The sequence below is a fragment of the Aulonocara stuartgranti genome, assembly GCF_965226115.1.
Source record: "Aulonocara stuartgranti genome assembly, chromosome: 16".
Classification (NCBI taxonomy): domain Eukaryota; kingdom Metazoa; phylum Chordata; class Actinopteri; order Cichliformes; family Cichlidae; genus Aulonocara; species Aulonocara stuartgranti.
This window is the reverse complement of record NC_138952.1, coordinates 7,351,136-7,369,560: the sequence shown is the minus strand read 5'-3', so window position 1 is coordinate 7,369,560 and position 18,425 is coordinate 7,351,136. Positions and strand designations below refer to the sequence as shown.

The window sequence follows — 18,425 nt, the reverse complement described above, 5'->3', positions numbered from 1 at the left end:
ATAGACACATCCAGCATGACATGAACACAAGTCCCATTGAAGTTAAGACATAAGTTGCCAGCAAAGCATAACCTGTTTAATTGACTGTTGTAGGAATTTGTCGATAAAACAATTTTTTATTTTTTTACTCCGGTAAAGGCTTTAATTTTTAAAAGGCACATCATAACATACTCCGTTTAATTTTAACCTAATAAGCTATTAAGCTCATAAAGTCATTAGGAAAAACAGCTGTGTGTCACGGCACTGAGTCTGCCACCGAGTGCTTTGTGTTTGTGTTTAATTTATAACCCTTGATTATTGTTATTCCTGGTTTTGAGTTCTCTTGATGGTTTTTTGTTCATGTTAAATTTTTTTTCCTGCTTCCAGTTTCAGTTTTCTGTACCTTCTCCGTGTTTCACGTCTGGTTATTTTTTGTCTCTGTGCTTCATGTTTCCTTTTTTTCCAGGTCTGTCATGTTTCTATATCTTACTGTCTAGTTTGCGTCTTTGTGAATTGTCTCATTTTTCCTGTTCTACAGTCTGTGTCCTGTGTCTATGTTTTCAGTTTTGCTTCCCCTTGGTCTCATTATGTTTGATTGGGCACAGCTGTGTTCCCTCCTGTTTCCCATTCCCTCGTTACTGCCTCTTGTATTAAAGCCCTGTGTTTTCCTTGCTCTGTGTTGTGTCGTTAACCTCCATGTACTGTATACCCGCTCTGTGCTGTGTGTTCCTGGTGAAATTCTAGCAAGTCCAGTTTAGTTTCTAGTTCATGTTTGAGGTTTTTGGTTTATTTTATAAAGTTAATTTCTTATGACAAGTTTCTCCAGCAAATAAAGTTGTGTTTAGAGTTTAAGTCCCATCTCTGAGAGTCCTGCATTTAGGTCCAATCCTGCCTGCCACACAACACATATGATGACACTATAGAGCATTATCTCAGAGTTCCATGTAGAATAAATAAAATTTACAGATCAGATTTTTGTTGTTGCTCTTTTTTTTGTTTGTTTGTTTTTATAGTGTGACACAAAATTAGATCATGGCAGATGGTCAGAGAAGTTGTCCCTTTGAAAAGAACGCAAGTTCAGTGTGCTTCCAGATTGAATTCACTTTTTAGACCCTGAAGCTATGTCCCTATTTTCTGCTCTCCATGTGTCTCCCCCTGCTGGTGATTATAAACAATGCATGTTTAAGGCACTTTTGCATTGACTTCAAACTACATCCATCATATACCTTCTATGCAACATAGACACACATACTTGCGAATTATTGCTAACTGATTACAAAATTGGTAGAATTAAACTCATTAAAACCAGCTTCTTGAATTTTATTTATCTTGCAACAAATGGTAGCATTTGTCAGATAAGACAATTAAATTTCAAAAGGTAAATACAGCTGAGATAGTTCAAACATCAAGTGAAAAATTAATGGTATTTACTGGTGTTTATTAAGGCTGCTTAGTTTGTTTTAAATATGTGACCTTAATTGCATCCATCTGAGCAGATTTTGAAAGATCGCCATCGTGTCCATTTAAATACAGAAGATGAGAGGAATTTATAAACACAGCGTAGGTTGTGTTTATTCAATTGTACGAAAAGTTAGAGGATGATTCATTTTAAACTTACAGCATTGTTGCTAGACATTTCTGCATTCATTTGTCACCATATGTAACAAAGTATTAGTATAACAACTCACTATAAGTTAATAAATAAACTTTCTTTTTGTAGGACTTTTTAACACAAGCAACAGTCACAAAGTGCTTTACTGAGGTAAACTGATACAACTAGTCGGTACCAAAGGCAAAGTGAATACACATAAATCAAGCAACACAACACAAAACACAAACACCACCCTAATGCCTATATGAACAGTTGGGATTTCAGCTGCTTTTAAAACATGTCACAGAGTCAAGGGTGCGGCGAAACAGACTCGGAGCAGTTCCATATTATAGGCGGGGGCCTAACCTCATAAGTCGATAAAGGAAAAACTGAAATTTAAACCTGACAGGAAGCCAGTGCAAAAGCTTTAAAAGCAGGGTGATACACGAAGACTTATGAGAGTGAGTTAAAAGCCTTACAGCGGCATTTTAAACAGACTGGAGATGATTAATAGATGCTTTATTCAGACAAGAAGTGCATAATCCAAAAGTCCAAGCAAGAGGAGATGAAAGAGTATACAGGTATCTCCAGTTCATTTTTTGAGACAGTTCTTAGCTCAACAGTATTTCTTTAATGAAAAACAACAACAACAAAACCAAAAACAACAGCATTTTAGAGACTTAATATAAGCATCAAATGTCAAAGGCTGATAAAAAGTTAACCCAAGGTTCCACATGTTATCTTTCAGACAGGATGAAAAGGACCCCAATCACTATTTGATTTTGCCAATAATGTTTCAGGAGTGATAATTTGTCACTCTGTTAAGTGGCAAAAAGTTATTTGCCATCATTTAAAATGGATAACTTGTCAATTTGTGAGGTTTAAAAGAGAGATATAGTTGAATGTCATCTGCAAACAAATATTAAGAATTGACTATACTACTATACTATGACCTAATGGGAGAATATACAATATAAATAACAAAGGACTTTCAGATCCTTGAGGAATGCCATATGTTAGACAAGCAACACTCACCAAAAGCTTCCCACGAAAACCAAATAGTTTGAAATGAACCAATCCAAAACAGGGCTGGAAATTCCTATCATGCAGTTGAACGTATGGATCGGGATCTGATGGTTAATGATATCAAAGGCTGAGCTGAGGTCAAGCAAAACAAGGACTGATCCCTTACCTTATCTGCTTATCTGCAGCCATCAAAATGTAATTTGAGACTTTTAGTAGAGCAATTTCACTGGATTTCTTAACTTTCTGAAATAAGAATGAAATTTGTGAGGAATATTGATCATCTCCAAAACATTCCTTAATTGTGTCCCAACAACCTTTTCTATAGGGCTGGCCTTTGCCCCTGCAACTAAAACACTTGAAAAGGTGAAGCTTTTACTTTTAAGGCAAATGTCTCCATTTGTGTCACATTTTTCAGTTTCATTCCCACACTTATCAAGTGTTGGCAGACAAGTCGCAAACTACATGTAACCGCATCAAAATGATAGTGACCAAAACAGTCACAAGGTTTTCTGTGCTGCACCATATTCCTATGCCTACATATATATAACTGGCAGAAACCACTTGCCAACTGTGTAGGGAATGCACATTTGTCCAGATCAAAAGCCTGTAAGAGTAAGCCCATCATGGGCAATTAAAGTCCTCTTCAGTTCAATATTTGCTGGTGTATATTCAAATTGTTCCAAATTTGGCTCATCTTTGAACAGACAATTTTTTATAAGCCAAACGTTATTCTAGTATGTAATGTGCATATTGGGCTAGCTCAGCCTTTCCATGTCTTGAAAGAAACTACTGTATGTATATATGGATCCACCCACTGGAATGTAATAAAGTCACAAAAATGTGAAGTGCAAAAAAAATACTGTGTTCATGTTTATTTATTGCACAGGGAACTTATAGGGACTAGTGGTTGCACAAACAAGAAAATTGGATTGCTGAACCTGTCACATGGCTCAAATCAGCCCTTTTGGTAATACACACATGAGCTGAGGGAAGGAATGGGAGAAAATCCTATGTTTATAAGAGGAGAATGACATAAATGTATTACCAAAGAGAGGTCCTCTCAGTTCAGTCCCTGTTGATTTTCACATTCAGTTGGATGCTTTACCTAATCATCTTGTCTTTGTACATTCTCATCATCATCTATGAGAAGTTTCTCCAAAATCGTGTGACTGTAATGATTTCAACACAAAATAAGCACTTCCAAGTTGTAGTTCAAAGCATAAAATGTTTGGCTTTGTACTTGAACCTGATAGCTTTCTAACAAAGAAAACTGATCCACCTGCTGTATTAATAACAGGCCTACAACTATGTTGTGTTTCTAAGTACTCTTTAAACACGGCAATGCATCAATTATTAACAGCAGTGATGCTTTTTGGGGGGGGGGGTTGCTTTTTTTCCCACGTTAGAAGATCAAGTGTTTTTCTTTTCAAAACTATAATGGAGGATATCGGGTATTAATTAAGTAAGGTTAATAGCTCTGTAGTCATGCATCACACTTTCTCATCTAACTCAGGATCCACTGCATGTGACTGGCTTTAATATAACCTCCCGATCACAGCATGTTCTGACCGTCCTTGTGATCTAATGCTCCCAAATAATTGCTTGCAAATTGATTGATTACCATTATTGAGCTACTTTCCTGACAAAATAGCAGGTCCAGTATATTTGAATAATGCTATGGATGAGGCCTGGGGGGAGGGCAAGCTTAAAGCCAGACCTTTTGAAGTAAAGTCAAAGAAGGCGGAGAGGAGGCTGTCTCCCCGGCTTTTCTTCCTCTTGGTTAACAAGACATGTGATTAGCATTGCTGTCTGCTACTTAGTTTTTGCCCTGCAGTCAGCTTTGTCTGCCTTTAGAGGAAACACTGCCTGCAGGCAACTAAACCACCACAAAGGTAAGTCAGTGTCTTGTTAATGTGTTCATATCTCCTGATTTGTAAGAATCGTGTTACTTTAATTGTCAGGGTTTTAACTTGTGTCATTGGGGCAAATGTATGTCTTGAAAAGTTTTAACTTTTAATGAAAGACACATCTTTTATGTTTTTTAAAGTCAATTTCCTTTAATCTCCTCAGAGGTAGCATAGGTTGCAAAGAGTGTAAACTGACTTTATGAGAAATAAAGAACTTGTTTGCTATCGCTACAGTTTCTTAGAGCAAATCTATCCCAGGATTAATGTCTCCAAACCTGCTGTAAAACCTTCCCTTTGCAAACATAAGGATTGCTGCAAATCACCTGCACCTGTTGAATACATTGCAGGAACAATAATTTCCCTGAATTTCATTTCAGAATATGTTCAGTTTACAGACCTCAGAAAATAGGATTATTAAAAGTAAAGTGCCATACTGATTGCTTTTGGGAATTTTTAATCTTCTTATTCACTTCTTTACAATGTTTACTTAATACAGCACAGCGAAATCAGTAGCTCACACCCACTTAACAAATACACGTAGAGGTAGCATAGCTCGCCTGTTAACATGTAAGAGTTTAACTGTGGGAAAACTGTGAGAAATGATGTGTTCATATTCTACCATTTCAATGAAACTTGTTTTTCTCTCAACTGGCGCGCTTGTTTTTAACATTACTGCCCACTTGCACAAGGAGAAATTAGATTTGGTTGGCCAGTCACGTGATGGAAGAGTTGTTCTTGCATGGCCTCTGGAAAACAAGACAATTATGTGACCATCCGGAACATTCCTTCACTTATTTATGTGTATCATTCTGTCAGCTTGAGTGGCCTTACCTCATCCTCTGAAAGTAATGCATTCTGAAACCGAACCATGTGAAATATTTTGTCGAGGCTCCATTATAACAGAAACTTGATTAAAATCCTGCAGTGATGTAATTGTTGAGCTGTGCCAAACCTTTCTGGATCACAGGACAGATCCATGTGGTTGAGAAGGTTTAAGCTCTTAATATAGTGGTCTCATATGTTTGGGCAAAACAGTGAAAAATGAACTTGACAGTAGATTTCCCCATAGGACATTGTTTTCAGCTCTTGAGTGACAGCTTGAGTGACTCACAAACACAATAAAGCTTTTCTATGAAGACAGGAAGTAAATGTACTATACTGTAGAGTAAAGTCCCATTTTGAGGCCTTGAAACCTTAGAGCATTTTGACATTTGCCAAAAGTAATCACTATAGGGTGGAGTGCAGTATTAGTATCAGTATCAGTTAAAGCCAAGCAACAAGCCCTGGAGGTTTGAAAGTGACAAAGACTGCAGTTCTTCTATTGGACATTTGAAGCTAACTCCAAAAGCAAGTCAGTCACCACAGACTGCCGTAAAAATCATTAAAATGCCCAACTTTACAGAATATATGCCCCCTGCGACAAAAAGTGTTTTTGCTTTTAGTTTCTAGTAGCCCACATTCAGGTTTATTTGCTTACATTTCCAGTGGAGTTTGCAAACCAAACTTTAACATCTGTGGTCTACTGGGTCTTTGCAACCCATTGAGGATTATAGGCTTAGGTTTTAGTTAACATGTACTCAGTTTGTATAGAACGTCACCTGTATAAACTACCCAAGTAGAAAAAACAGCTCTTTAAACAGGAAACACTCCAATTCCAAAACGTATGAGAATTCATTTCTTTCTGTAAATCTGCCCATTTAGCATTGTGGCTAAAACAAACAGGACACACACACTAGCTGGGTTGACGTTGACCTGGTGGATCTTAAAAACTGTAATAGTTGGTCAAGTATTCACTCCATGCGAACACCTTGCAAATGCTAGGTTGGGCCTTTCTTTACTCTCAAATAGCCTCAGCTCTAAGTGTCATGGATTCAACAAAAAGAAATCTGAAGTTCTTGTTGATTGCATGAACTTCATTTGTCTTTTGTCCAGATTTGTTCCAGCATATTCCTGATTCTACTGGATTTAGATCTAATCACTGGGGAGGCACAGTCTACTAAGATTAATTAGGTCATGTTCATGAAATTAGTTTGAGATGACACATTCTCATGCTGGTAGAAGCCATCGGAAGACAGTGGACTGTTACCACAAAGAGATGCACATGGTTAGCAGCAATTATCTGACAGGCTCTGGCATTCTAACCTCAAGTGATTGGTATTAAGGGGCCTAAAGTGTTCAGTGTAGACTGGTGACACAAGGCATAAATACAGCCTGAACCTCATCATATGCAACAATGCTTTTTAAAGCCAAAGCTGGCATCTGGAACTGGTGCAACTCTCTAGATTCAGTCCCATATGTCTTTTTGTAGCCACTATAGGAAGAGAACATTTTCAGCACATGCAGGGATGACTTAATAAATCTGAACCTGACCTTTAATAATAAAACAATCTTTTTCTCATACAGTAGTGAGACAGGATATGTAATGCATATCCACGACCTGTGCTGTTTGGTTAGATTTTGCAAACTGAGTTCAGTGAGTCAGTTCAGAAAGCTGTTTATTAAATTCCACTTCCACTCTCCACTCACACGTACGTTGGACTTGCAGGGACATTTACATGCAAACTTTGTTTAAAAAATCTGTTTTAAACACTTAGCTTGCACTAATAAACATGACGTGATCAACCCCAAAGAATGTGATAGAATTTGATCACTCACATGTCATGCTATAAACCTCATCATTCAGAGTTTATCTTAAACGTTACAATGCATGCAGAAATGTTCCTATATTGTTATATGCCACGGGGTGCTATTAATGCTGACTAATGACTTAAACTACTTCTGTTTGTTACAGCCCAAAACCAGGGAGATTGCTAGTTTGCAGGCATCGGGTTCACAATCATGCCTGGCAGCACTGCAGGCAAGAAGCTTGATCTTTCCAAGCTCACAGATGAGGAGGCTCAGCATGTGTGGGAAGTTGTCCAGAGAGATTTTGATCTGAGGAAGAAGGAAGAGGACAGGCTTGGGTAAGTTCACTTATTTCTCTGTAATTTGTCATTGGTGTAGATGTCTGGCTGGTGTTTATCCAACTGAATTATTTGGCAGCAGTAAATCATAAACTGTTTAACATTATCTACCAATTTCAAGATGGTTGGAGTTTTTCCCACTAATAGGTTTATCTTTAAAACTCAACAATAAAACAGACCCACATTAAGTTACACAAACGATTAAACAAATTGAATTAAACTTCTTTGAAATGAAATCTCTTCTACTATTAGATCTCCTCTTGCTCTTGTATGTATTCACCTTTATAATTTGACTTGGTAAATTATGGGACTTTATTCTGCTACCCTAATCTATCCCACATGCGTATGCTGAATAAGGATTACATGATTATTATATGTGAAACACTTATTCTTTTGACTTTCTTCTTGGTATTCTGAGACCACTGTATTGCAGTGTTCATTGCCTCTCAGTGACAAATGCTTCTGTTGATCCATAGAGACAGTTCATGTGTTGTTTTAAAAGTATGAAGTTTGTTTTGTTTTTTTCAGTGCTCACTGTTCATTGTTGATTATTTAGGAAATGAAGCTCTGCATCCAGTCAGCTTATTTAGCTTATTTAGTTTCGGCTCATTATTTTTGCATCACTGGCCATTTTCAGTCCTGGGGTGAAGAGTAAGGTGGTTTTGTTGAATCTGCTGGCATGTTTCAGTTAGGCCACATGTCATTTGGCATGTGCCCTTTGGTGCGTGGCTCACTGGGTTATGTGATTAATGAGACTGGGCTGTCTAGTGTGATCTCATTCTGAGGTGTTGCATCAGGGCATTTCGTCAAATGTCATGTGCATCATTACTCACAAGGTGTTTTTTAGCTTTAGTGCCTTAATGCACTGCCCTTGGTAAAACGGCCTGCCTAACCGTGACTTGCCTCATTTTTGTGACCTGCACTCTTAACCTAAGGATGTTGAAGGAGTTACAGTGGTTCAAAGTTTAACACCCAGGTGATTGTGAGTCCCATCATGTTTGAAACATGACTTTTCCACATTTTATTTTCACATTTTTGGCAAAGATTAATCTCCATCCAGGTCACAACAACTCGTTTAGGGTGTGGAGCTAAAACAAAGCCCCACCCTAACTCCAATCCTCCTCCTAATCCTAGATCCTGTGACCTGCTGGATGTGAAGAGGTTAAAGTAGTACCGTTTACACCAGTAGCCCACCCATTTATTCGTATTCATAAAACAGAATAGCTCTAGCTTCTGATACATTTCAGATTAGACTGGCCTATGGTAGTGGAAACCTACAAATCCTCTACCTCCATGTCTATTTCATTTGTGAACTTTCACTCCATCCACAGTTCATATAATATTATTAAAGCTGTGCAGGGTAACAGCTGCTGAACAGACACCGGGCAAACCTGAACAGAAAGTTTTTGATGTGTGCCATTTTTTAACTATGGCCGTCACTTGTACAGTATGCTGGGAATCTATTGCTCTAAGGCCTCAAAAATAGAAAGCAGACGAGGTGTATGCATCATTTTCAATTACAACATCCTGAATGATGATTATAGACTTTTTTCCCTCAATGACTCAAAAAACAGCTTTAAGGTTAACCAGTGCCAAGTCAGCACTAATTGCCTGTCAGCTGGTCAGCCTCCTGTTCTTTTTCAAATTTGAACACACCAGACACGAAGCTCATATAAAAGCCTCTTTTGAAAAGCAGTCAAACACCATTTCTTTCTCCAGAGCGAGCAGCTAGCCGTTAGATGTTCAGTAAACCGCAGACGAGACACACACAGTGGTAAAGGGTGTGTGCTGTGCACCTGTAGTACACACGTATAAGAGTTGACAGACATCACAAGATTTTTTTAATTAATTTTTCACAGCACTAACATAGGTATATCACACTGTATATATTTGAGTGTCATGTAATCAGGCTGTGTTTTGCTTGTGTAGAAACGTGAAGTCCCTCATTGACATTACACAAACACCAGCAATCAGGCACGAATCAGAATCAGAATCAGAATACTTTATTGATCCCTGGGGGAAATTATTTTTTGTTACAGTGCTCCATTTTAAACCAACATTAAGACAAGACAGACAATACACTAACTAAGAATAGTACAATATATACATATATATACATATATATACATATATATATATATATATATATATATATATATATATATATATACATACATACATACATACATACATACATACATACATACATACATACATACATATGTAGCAAGTACATAAGCTAAAATAATTTAAGTTGGTTATGAATAGTTGGGCTAATTCAGAAGATATCAGATTCGGCTCTAGGAGGTGAGTGAAGTACAATAAACGTACAACCACAGATATTGTGATTACAATTGTTATTTATAGTGAAAATAAAGTGCAATTACCAAACACCAATATTTACAAAATCTGCAGACAAGGAAAAAATAAAACAATTCAAGCTTGTAAAATATCCGCTGCACGGCAGTGCAGGAACCTCGTCCAACCTCTGGCAACAATGTCCATAAAGTTTATTTCATGAGTGATTTAAGTCCAACGCGTATGACAGTCTAGACAGGTTGAAATTTGAAGTAGGATGATCAGCACTAAGATTCCAAAGCTGAAATCTCAGAAGTGAGATTTAGGGGACTAAACCAAGAGGGGAGAGTGTAGGCCGCAGCAGCCTCCTACCAGACCGCAGGAAGTTGTAGCTGGGGTTCTGGCTCGTTGGGCCTAGCTCGCCATCCAAAGTAGTGGTGTCGCTGTGGTCTCTCCAGAGCACCACTAGCCTGCACATTCACTACGTGCGATGTCACATACGAGCCCCACGCATCTACCCACGGCGGTATCAAAATACTGTTGCTTCCATCCGCTAACGCCTCTCCCCCGCGTCTTTTCGAGACGACAACCCGGAAGGCATATATCGGTGCCTCGCGAATGTGATTGGTCACAACAGGCATGTGCAGACACGCGCCCTGACGCGTCGCGATGCCTTCACGGGCACGCTCCCAATTGGAATTTAAAATTTCGGCTTAGTTATAGATGCAGCTCTTTTTATGTGGGTTACATCCTCCCCGCCTTAACCCATGCACGTCCCGTCGCATGTTAAACGCTAGACAACGTGAACAGACGAAGGACGGCTAGCATTATGGCCCAATGCATCGGAAAGACTATGCAACATCGTTTGAACAACGGAAATCAGAGGATTGCCACGAGTGAAATAGTGAAGTCGGTCAGGTGGTGCTCTTTGTCGTTGTGAACGTCTTAGCCCGTCACCTATGTCAGTGTCCTGCTCAATAACACTAGACTCTGCAGGAGAATCTTCAACAGCAACGACAGGAATGTCGACAAGTATGTCTCCATTTCCAAGTAAATTTTCAGGTAAGCCATTTCTGTTGTCAGGGTGACTTTCACCAAGTTCAAGTAGGATGTCTTCCACATCAGAGTCAGATTGCTCACCACCAGACTCCCCTGCTGGAGGAAGAACACTGGACACAGAGGCTGGTTCCCCTTGCACTTCCACTTCAACTGAAGGATCCAAAATCAGTGGTCCTAGGCTCCCACCGTCAGATGAATCTGGAAAATGATTCTGTTTTTCCACAGTGAAGTGCAACGTTGGAGGATTAACATATAATGAAACCAAGCTTCCTGTATCCTCATCCTCAACCAGAGGTTCTGTGAAGGAATTTAAATCCGGGTTCTGCTGCCGAGTTCTTGGCCTGTGAGGAAGCGATTGCTCTGGTGATTCCAAGTTAACCTCACTGCCCGTGAGGAGGCCGCATGGAAGGAGGAGGTCGCGGTGAAGGGTCCGCATAGGTCCATCGCTGTTCTCAGGTTTTACCTTGTAGACCGGGAGGTCCCCAGCCCGATGGACAACTACATAAACTTCTTCCTCCCATTTATCTGAAAGTTTATGCTTCCCTCGAAGGCGGACGTTCCTCACAAGCACACGATCACCTGGTTCCAATGCTGATGGTATCAAACGGTTGTCAAAACGTTTCTTATTTCGGTCGGCAGCCTTTGTAGCGTTACTGGAGGCAATACTGAAACTTTCCTCCAATCTCGATTTGAGTGATTTAATGTACTGTGAGTGACTCTTTTGCTGGGATTCCCGCAGTGGCAGATTGAACGCCAGGTCCACAGGTAGACGAGGTGTTCTACCGAACATGAGTTCGTAAGGAGTAAACCCTGTAACCTCGTTCCTGGTACAATTATAGGCGTGAACCAACGGTTTCACATGCTCTTTCCACCTTGTTTTTTGTTTTGTCTCCAAGGTCCCCAACATTGCCAGCAACGTCCTGTTGAATCGCTCCACTGGATTTCCCCTCGGATGGTAAGGGGTTGTACGGCTCTTCTGAATGCCTGCAAACTCACACAATTCTTTTATTAGTCTTGACTCAAAATCTTGCCCTTGGTCGGTATGAATTCGCTCAGGAATGCCATAATAAATGATATAATTCTCCCATAAACACTTCGCCACAGTTCTTGCCTTTTGATTGGGTGTTGGAATGGCAACAGCGAATTTAGTGAAATGGTCAGTCAGGACTAAGATATCACGAGTGCCACTAGTGTCAGGCTCAAGAGCAAGAAAATCCATACACAAAAGCTCAAGGGGTCGAGATGTTTTTATGCTGACAAGTGGAGCAGCTTTTTCCGGCAGGGCTTTTCGGCGCACACAGCGGCCACAAGTCTTAATCTTCTGCTCAACATCCTTTGCCATTTTAGGCCAGTAGAATCTCGTACGGACAAGGTCAAGTGTACGTTCAATCCCCATATGGCCCATATCCTCATGGAGGCTTTTCAGGACTGATGGTCGCAACTCCTCTGGAAGGACAAGCTGGTATGAAAGGTCTCCATTGTCCCGTCTCCTCCTGTACAGGACTCCATCCACCAGCTCCAACCTGGACCATTCTCTGAGCAGGAACGGAAGTTCAGGGAGCTCAGCTCTAGCTGTTGGTGGAACCCTCTCCCCCGTCTCAAGCTGGTGAATAAGCTCTCGAATGCAGGGATCTGAGTGTTGTTTCTCTTTGATGTTAAGAGTAGGAACGACAGGCAGCCGATGACAGTCCTCGGAACAGTAACTGTCAGGGATGGTATCCATTTGAACTGACAAAGACTCGACAAGTGTGAAGCCAACCTCACCGCAGTCACCCGGCCGTGTGGCTCTGACCAAATGACTTTGGCAGATTGCTCTCACAGTCTCTTCCGGGAGGGCATCAGAATCAGCTGTGTGTTGAGAAATGAACTGACGAATGAGTTCATGGTCATTAGAAACTTCATCATTGGAGCAGGAGTAAGGTCGCCGCGAAAGCGCATCAGCGTCACAATTCTGTTTGCCAGCTCTGTACAGAAGTTTAAAGGAGTACGTTGACAATGCAGCCAACCAACGGTGTCCAGTAGCGTCCAGTTTAGCTGTTGTCAAAACGTAGGTCAGTGGATTACTGTCCGTCACCACTGTAAAATCTGCCCCGTACAGGTAATCTTGGAATTTCTCGGTCACACTCCACTTAAGGGCGAGGAATTCCAACTTGTGGGCTGCATAACGGCTCTCACTCTGCGACAATCCGCGGCTAGCATAAGCTATAACCCGGAGTTTCTCCTCTTGCTCTTGATACAACACAGCTCCAAGTCCGGTCACACTCGCATCGGTGTGCAGAATGTATGAACGAGACGGGTCTGCAAACCCAAGAACCGGGGCAGTTGTAAGCTTCTCAATCAAGGTTTCAAATGCAACTTGACAGTTGGTATCCCACCTCTCCCCGAAGGGTTGGTTTGGCCTGTAGGTGGGTATCTTGTGAGCTTTCAGGGTCTTTGATCTTTGAACTGGAGAATATCCACGAGTCAGGTCATTGAGGGGTTTGGCAATGACGGAATAGTCTTTTATAAACCGGCGGTAATAACCAGCGAAACCCAGAAAAGATCTTAATTGTTTCAGAGTCTGGGGAACCGGCCATGTCTTGATGGTCTCTATCTTCTCGGGATCTGTTTGAACTCCTTCCTCAGAGACAATATGACCCAAGTACTTTACAGACTTTTGGAAGAATCGACATTTTTCCGGTGCCAGTTTCAGCCCATATTCCTTCAACCGGTTCAGGACTCTCAGCAGCCTTCGTTCATGTTCCTCAAGAGTGTCCGAATAGATGATTAAGTCATCCAGGAAAACGAGCACTTCCTTTAGGTGAAGGTCCCCCATGCATCGCTCCATCAAGCGCTGAAAGGTGCTTGGGGCGTTGGTAACACCTTGAGGCATTTGGTTAAACTCCCAGAACCCAAGAGGAGTCACAAAAGCAGTCTTTGCCTTGTCTTCCTCCTCCATCTGGATCTGGTAGTAACCGGACTTCAGGTCGAGCACTGAAAACCACTTAGAACCAGTGAGTGCTGAAAAGGATTCCTCCAAATTAGGTAAGGGGTATGCATCCTTGATGGTTTGAAGGTTTAGTTTCCGGTAGTCTATGCACAGCCGGACCTCACCGTTCTTCTTCCTGACCACCACGATAGGCGAAGCAAAAGGAGACGATGATTCCCTTATAATGCCGGCTTCCAGGAGCTCACGCAGGTGACGGCGGACAGCTTCGAAATCTTGTGGATGGATTGGCCGGGCACGTTGCTTGAATGGTGTATTGTCATGGAGTGGAATATGATGTTTGACAGCTGATGTACATCCAAAATCCAAGTCATGATGCGAAAAGACCTCCGAGATGTCATTCAGCTTGCCTATGACTCGCGTCCTCCATTCAGGTGACAGTGGAGAATCACCAAAATCAAAGTTCAGGCTGGTGGTAGTGTTCCTGACTGGAAGATGGGTCACGCGATGTTCAGACAAGATGCAGTGGTAGGTTTCCAAATCTGCAATGACACTGTGAGGTGGAATGAAGGTATCTTGCTCCGACTCATTCGTAATAACCACAGGAACCTTGTATGGAGAAAGAACTGGGAAGTTGATGAGACAACTGCTGATGCACAAACCCCCAGGTAAGGTGGAAGCAGGATGCTGTAGGAGAACACTCTGGCTAAACAACGGGGTGGAAACTTTGGCAGAGCCCTGGATGACAATAGTGCGGCCGGCCGGAACACGCACTGGAGCTTTGCTTAGTAGCCTCACATTCCCAATGCTGCCATTCTCCTTCTGCTTGTGTGACAGCTGTAGTGTTTTCAACACCGCTCTGTACCCATGAGTGCTAGGCTGATAGCTCGGATGCTGGTTAAGATGCTGTTCATACAGGGGTTCCAGGGTGTTCATCCCAATTAGCACAATAGCGGGGACGTCAGGGTGTACGTCCGGAACAACTAGAGCCAATGTTGTTACCTCATATTCTTCACCAACAAAATCTCTGGGGAACTTGACGGAAACCTCAATGTATCCAAGATATGGAATGGTTTGACCCGCAGCACCTTCCACCTGGAGAAGATCATGGAGTGGTTGAATTTGTTGGTCATGAAGATGATTGTTGTAAAAGGATACAGGTATTGTAGTAACCTGTGATCCTGTATCAAGCAGGCATTTCTGTGGATGGCCTGCTAGGGTCACCTCTGTTGTGCATCTTGACCCAACTAACCCATGAGGTAACATTGTAGTTGCCTTCGGACAAGTGTGTAGGTCTACACAGTGAACAATTTCCTCCTTGTTCCTTTCCTCCTTTGCGGGACAATGTGGATCCTGCACAGTTCCTGTACGTCCCATTACAGGAACTGTATCTAGTTTAAATGTCCAGTTGATGAATTCCGCTTCTGCCATTTTGGTTTCCTTTCACTGAACTGTTTGCGTTTTGTATTGACCAATGCAGGATTGGGTCTGTTCTCACACTGTGGTCTAATGTGTCCATCTTCCCCACACCTGAAACAGAAACCAGGCTTGGGGTTAGGTGATATATTCCCCTGTGTATCCGTCCTTTGCTTCGGGTGCTGCTTTGGAACAGGAGTACAGGACTGGTGAGACTGGGAGGCAGTTAAGGCGGCAAGTTGCTTTTGTATCTCCGCCATCTGCTGGGTGAGAGTGGACAACGCAGCACAGACCCCCTTTTCTTCTTCTACTGCGAACTGAGCTTGAGCTGCAACTCTGTGTCTTGGTGTTCCCAAATGTTGCTTCATCCTCAGAGTTTTGCTAGCTTCTCTGTCTTCTTCAGTCCTTAATAGGAGTAACAGTTCTGCAAAAGAAGGTGGGTTGGATTTTCTCTGCTTCAGCTGAAGCTCAGAGATAAGATTGCTATCCCAACATCCCCTACAGAATTGGCTGAGCAGGTGCCTGTTCACTTCACTCTGCTTGACTCCTCCCCGCTTGACAGCTAAACTCAGGGCCACCTGAAGTCGCTGTAGGTAGCCGGATGGTTTCTCACCCGAGTTCTGCAGCGTGTCCATGAACTTCGCATAAAGTTCTTCCCCGTCCTGTACAATTCCATAAGCAGAATCAAGATGTTGAATATAAGTCTCTGCTGGTAGGTCGGGGTTAAGGTGCTTGATTATGTCCGCTGCAGGTGGTAAAAGACTATCAAGGATGTGTCTGGATCTTCGCAGTTCTGAAATGGCTGGATCCTTTAAGATGAGATCCACTCCAGAGCGCCATGTATCATAGTCCACCTCATGCTGTGGGTGTGGCAGTCTCCCAGAAAACATGCGCAGCCTATGGGAGGCACGTATGTTTACATCTTCGCTCTTTACTATATGCTCCACAACATACCTCTGTACTTCAGGTGGATTCAACTCAGCTGCAGACATGCTGGTAGAATGTCCTTCTGTTGTTGTAGGATGTAGGGCAGCTGAAGAAGTGACAGGGCTAGCCATGTTGTGGGTTTGTCGATCCGGAGTGGCAGCCATTTTGTGTTCAGATGCGGCAGTGCATTCCTGCTTGAGCCCTTCTGGTTTTCCTGGGCGCAGTTCTGAAACAGCTCCATTTATTTGGGTCGTTAGTTCTTGGAGAACTTCAGCAAAATCCTGACCAGACAGTTTTGCTACTTGTTTTAAGTCAGCTAAATAAGTCTTAGTCTTTGTGCACCCGACAGTAGCCGCATAGATTTTAGACAAGCTTTTTATATGATATTCATTATTTAAGGGCTTAAATGTATACGGCAGAATCGGACCCAATAAATCAAAAGCAGACCCCGTTTTAAACTCAACAACGAGCATATTATTAAACTCAGAGCCGGGTGAGTTTATTGGCACGGAGCGTTCAATAGCACCATACTGGAGAAGAAAATCTTCAACCTCCTCAACCACATATGCGGGGACGCCACTGACCAACACCGCGTTTGGTATTTTAACACCTAATGACTCCAACAAGTCCATGTTCATAGTAATATGGTGAGATAGTGAGACTGAATGTACACAACAATATTATACTTGACACAACCTCCTGGCTGGTTCGCCACTAATTTGTCTTATGTAGCAAGTACATAAGCTAAAATAATTTAAGTTGGTTATGAATAGTTGGGCTAATTCAGAAGATATCAGATTCGGCTCTAGGAGGTGAGTGAAGTACAATAAACGTACAACCACAGATATTGTGATTACAATTGTTATTTATAGTGAAAATAAAGTGCAATTACCAAACACCAATATTTACAAAATCTGCAGACAAGGAAAAAATAAAACAATTCAAGCTTGTAAAATATCCGCTGCACGGCAGTGCAGGAACCTCGTCCAACCTCTGGCAACAATGTCCATAAAGTTTATTTCATGAGTGATTTAAGTCCAACGCGTATGACAGTCTAGACAGGTTGAAATTTGAAGTAGGATGATCAGCACTAAGATTCCAAAGCTGAAATCTCAGAAGTGAGATTTAGGGGACTAAACCAAGAGGGGAGAGTGTAGGCCGCAGCAGCCTCCTACCAGACCGCAGGAAGTTGTAGCTGGGGTTCTGGCTCGTTGGGCCTAGCTCGCCATCCAAAGTAGTGGTGTCGCTGTGGTCTCTCCAGAGCACCACTAGCCTGCACATTCACTACGTGCGATGTCACATACGAGCCCCACGCATCTACCCACGGCGGTATCAAAATACTGTTGCTTCCATCCGCTAACGCCTCTCCCCCGCGTCTTTTCGAGACGACAACCCGGAAGGCATATATCGGTGCCTCGCGAATGTGATTGGTCACAACAGGCATGTGCAGACACGCGCCCTGACGCGTCGCGATGCCTTCACGGGCACGCTCCCAATTGGAATTTAAAATTTCGGCTTAGTTATAGATGCAGCTCTTTTTATGTGGGTTACACATACATACATACATAAGTCACTCATAAATAAATAGTTGGAAAAGAAACATGTGTAGTTGTAAGAAGAGTGAACACTGCTTACCCAGTGGATTTTGAGTTTAATTCTGGACATTTATCTGTGCTTTGTGCAAGATTTTTGTCACGGGTGTGGTAAATTTTGGACATTACAAATATATGCCCACTACTAAAGCACCAGCATGTTTTATCAATTAGAAATTCAACTTTTTGGTTTAAAAAGAAAGTGGACAAAAAAATCTTTATTCAAATTTAACTTTGAACAGAAGCCAAATCTCACATTACCTTTCACTGCACCAGGGCCCTCACATGAATAACATAGATCTCAAATCATGTTCCGCTATAAGATCTATTTATTCTTAAAATATGCATCCTCAGTCAGTTCGTTTGATGTAAATTGAGCAGATATGACACACTGACAGGAAAAAGCGATCAGACTAATTTTGTTCCACATTCCCAACAGATGATTGAGTCATTTGATACTAATTCACTGACCTCCTGCTCACACGCCTTGTTGGCAGCATTGGCGGATGGTTTAGAAATCAGGCTATGGGAGGAAGACGTTTTACAGGAAATTTTCACTTCACCTGTGGATGATCAGTGCAGGGCAGCAGCAGCAAAAGTCCCCATTTAAGAGGTTAGACCACAAATGATATAACAGCCATTATTATTTTTTTGTTCCATATAACTTTCACAAAACAAAGATTAACAAACAGTAATAGAAATATTGCCTATAAATCTTGTGCATGGTTTTACCCTAAACTG

At 41.7% G+C, this 18,425-nt stretch overlaps 1 protein-coding gene across 5 annotated transcripts in view; it reads left to right on the top strand.

Annotated features, from left to right (window-relative positions):
* The first annotated feature begins 4,387 nt into the window (after nucleotides 1–4,387).
* Nucleotides 4,388–18,425, top strand: part of mlphb (melanophilin b) — a 54,850-nt gene continuing 40,812 nt past the window's right edge. For all 5 annotated transcript variants that reach the window (XM_082508838.1, XM_082508839.1, XM_082508837.1 and 2 more), the window contains exons 1-2: nucleotides 4,388–4,488; nucleotides 7,295–7,466. In XM_082508838.1, coding sequence (XP_082364964.1) covers nucleotides 7,342–7,466 — 125 coding nt within the window. In that variant the 5' untranslated portion in view covers nucleotides 4,388–4,488; nucleotides 7,295–7,341. The remainder of the gene's footprint in view (nucleotides 4,489–7,294; nucleotides 7,467–18,425) is intronic.